This window comes from Hemibagrus wyckioides, linkage group LG22, assembly GCF_019097595.1.
Source record: "Hemibagrus wyckioides isolate EC202008001 linkage group LG22, SWU_Hwy_1.0, whole genome shotgun sequence".
NCBI classification, from domain to species: Eukaryota; Metazoa; Chordata; class Actinopteri; order Siluriformes; family Bagridae; genus Hemibagrus; species Hemibagrus wyckioides.
Genome location: NC_080731.1, coordinates 17,897,071 through 17,900,661, shown reverse-complemented (window position 1 = coordinate 17,900,661; position 3,591 = coordinate 17,897,071). Strand labels below are relative to the sequence as shown.

General features: G+C 40.7%; 1 protein-coding gene across 1 annotated transcript; it reads right to left on the bottom strand.

Annotated features, from left to right (window-relative positions):
- Positions 1-50: 50 nt before the first annotated feature.
- On the bottom strand, positions 51-3,481 carry ogfod2 (2-oxoglutarate and iron-dependent oxygenase domain containing 2). The gene is made up of 7 exons (XM_058375094.1): positions 3,103-3,481; positions 2,373-2,429; positions 2,146-2,256; positions 1,965-2,064; positions 1,462-1,586; positions 895-1,152; positions 51-752 (listed from the first exon to the last, which is right to left on the bottom strand). Exons 1-7 carry the CDS (start codon positions 3,214-3,216, stop codon positions 498-500), a joined length of 1,020 nt encoding a protein of 339 aa, XP_058231077.1. The 5' UTR covers positions 3,217-3,481; the 3' UTR covers positions 51-497.
- Between the last annotated feature and the right edge of the window lie 110 nt (positions 3,482-3,591).

Genomic DNA, 3,591 nt, shown 5'->3' with positions numbered 1-3,591 from the left:
ATTCTTAAAAACATATAGAATATTTTGATTGTGTTCACACACAAGAATCGGATCATTATAAAAATCTGGATTATGAAAATCCAGATTCAGTCTTTTAAAGGATTTAAACGTGGTTTTTTTGCTCACATTGCTAAAGATTAAAGGTGCGGTTTGTATTTTTCTTTTTCAAAATCTGTACTCAAAATTACAACGCTGATACTCATGATGAAGAATTAAAGCTGTAACGGAGCAAGGAAAAAGGTGCTAGATTTCACCTAAGAGGTCAGACACAAAATCTAAATCTGACATGATCCGTTTAAAACGTCACACATGTAAACAAACACGTATCTCACTTCATTTCAGGCTTCATGTGCACATTTTTTTTCTGGCCCTGAAATGAGCTCCACCTGCCACCAGCTTTAAACTGTAAGGAGCTGTATTTCAGAGGAGGAAATACAAAAGGGAAGGTAAAAGAAGATTATCTCAGGCACCAGAAATGACACACCGCCCCTTCAATGTCATGTTAAAACGCACAGTCCGGCGTCCTCCTCTGTGAATCCGTCTCCGTAGCCGGTGCTAGGTTGTAGTGTTGGCGCTCGGTTGCACATGGGGCAAAGACGGTTCCTCTGACGCGACGCTCGCATCCACACCACCAGGTTCCAGCGGCACCCCGAGGTGATGGGCAGAGCTCCGTGCATGTGCTGACCGCGGTGGAGCACAGCCTCAGATACAAGGTGCTCCACCTCCACACACTCCGTCTCGTTTAAAGGCACCTGCATCATTTCATACACACACACACACTTTATCCTTTATTTTATCCAAGAATAAAACGTCTTTGTAAAGTGTGTAACTCTTAAATAAATGCCATGCCTAAAGGTCATCTTTGTCTTTGCGTTTTGTTTTGTGTTGTTTCACCTGTCTCATGTCCCCGAAGTACAGGTTTCCGTCAGCGAAGTCTTTCCCGAGCGAGACGTTCAGCGTGACCTCGGCGTTGTCGTAGTGGTAGCTGAGCTCCAGGTCTTCGTTCAGTGTGTATTTCACAGCGAAGGCCTTGTGGCTGTCCAGCCATTTCCCTCCACAGTCCGGGTACAGCAGCGAGCTGATGGGCTTCAGGTACAGCTCTCTGAGTGGAGCGATGAAATCTTCGTCAAAGCCCAGCTCGTTCAGGAGGATCTGAGTGAAAAACGGCATTTTTTGCCTAAATGTAGCAATGTTTGGTGTTTTGTTTGATCTGGATTGTGGTCCACTGCTTGATGATCTCTATTAAGGAGTATTATATCATGACATCTCAAAGCTTGGGATTGGATGAATCAGGAATTTTGTGTAAAGCTTGTCCATGCTGATTTAATATACAGTTTATACACTACACAGAGCACCACACATGCTGTAAGACCCTGAATCTAGCTGCAAGGCAGGTGTACCTAATAAACTGGCAACACCGTTAACTAATCAGCTTCCCTTAACTTAAAGTAGAGGAAATACCCCGTAGTTGTTCATGGTGTTTGGTCGACCCTTCGGAGCCTCGGAGCGCTCAAAATGCTCCAGCTCTTCCACCAGATCCCTACAGAAATCCTGTGTGAACACTGGGAAACGATACACTCTGGGTGCTACACACACACACACACACACACACACACAGTGTCTTTACTGCTATATATCAGTGCACAATTACAGTAAAACGTACAGAAGAACCTGAAATGTGTTCGAGTGCAAAAGTTTGTACACCCCTGGATCACAGTGTCCAGTCTTCTGTGTTTTTCAGATGTTCCTTCATTATCATAATCATGTGCAGGTTTGAGATATCAATCATAAACAATGTAAATGATAAAAGTTTAAAATGTTTTCACTTCCCTTTCTGAATGCAATGTAAATATTTCCCTTTCTCCTTCACCTTTTATATAAAGATAGTTATTAGATATTATGGGGGTGTACATACTTTGGCACCCAAGCGTATAACATCAGCCCGGTTCGATATAACGTCCTACCCGCCTCTGAGGTGATGAGCTGCAGTAGTCCCTGTTCACTGGCGCCGTCTTCAAGGCTGTACTTCACGATTTCTACAAACTCAGGGGCCAAGAATGATTCCTGTGCAGGAGAAACATTAGCAGTTTCACATCACTGCAGTCGGAACTGAACTCTGGGGTGCTGCCGGAGTGAGACGTGTACCTGTAAGCTGTAGACGTGCTGATGGAGCGCTTTGTAAGTCTCCTTGATGATCGATTTTCTCTCTGCTGATTGCATCTCGAGATTCCGGCGCCTCTCGACTTCACTGTGGATCTGCGAGGTCCAACGTTAATAAACCACGGCGCTGATAAATTCTCAAATCTGATTGGTGTTTCATTTGTGTATAATGTTTCATGATATGAGGACCAAGATTTTCAGAACTGACTCACTTTTTCGAGGACAGCATTGTACTGGGTGTCAGTGGCACAACCCAGGGACTGGAGGACCTAGAACAGGGTTAGATCCAGAGATTTGAGTATCAGGAACGTTAGCTATTAGATACGCCTGAGAATGCAGACTCAGATGCAGAGTTATTTATTTGAAAAAGATATAAAATGTGAATGACGCTTAACCACACAGTCAAATAGGAACCTTATGTCAATTATCATAAATCCCAGGATCTGGTAGGTGGATTATTATAAACCTCAGAATCTAGAGCGTGAACTGTTATATAAACTTTGGGATCTGTAATGTGAATTATTATAAACCTCAGGATCTAGAATGTACATTACAATGAATCTCGGGATCTGGAATATATATCACGATAAATCTCAAGATCCAAAAAGGGAATTATTATAAACTTCGAGATCCCTAATAAGATTTATTATTATATAAACCTCAGGCTCCAGAATGTGAATTATTCTAAATACCATTATCTAGAATGTGAATAATTATAAGCTTAAAGATCCAGGATGTGAATTATAACATAAACAAGAGATGTGGGGGGAAAAAAAACGAATCTTTGGTCACATTAGTATCTAGACTTGCAGTTGAACTGATGGAGTGTGTAAACTGAGAATTCGAATTATTTCTAAGCTATGGATTGTGAATGGGAACGAAACCAGAAACCCAGATATCCAGATAAAATCCGGATCCAGCCGTCACACTGCTCTCACTTACCTGTCGATAATCCGATTTAAACTGCTCTTCTGATGTGAATCGCACATGGAGTTTATATTGCTCCAGAAAGATGTTATCCGTGTAATAGCAGCTGCACGTGCAGAATTTCTGCATTATGCCAGTGTTCACAAGGCGATATTAAACGCTATAAGACGTTATAACGCATACATAGCTTAACACATTTTATACGTGATAACATACAAAAGGAGCGGATGTTAAGCGCGGAAGAGTAAATATGTTTATTTACTTGCTTTAAATAAAAGTAAAAACAAAACTAATAATAATTTCCAGACGTGGTTTTTAATTAAATTCTCCGGAACTTGGTTTGTTTTGATCCGACAGTGTAATGTGTTCGGGCGGAAATATAATTACAAAAAATTGACAGTAATTTAGAAATAATAGATAAATATTTTCCAGTATATATATTTTTTATTTTATTAAGATTTATTGAGTATTTGATCATCCAAGTAATCTCATTTATTACTAACG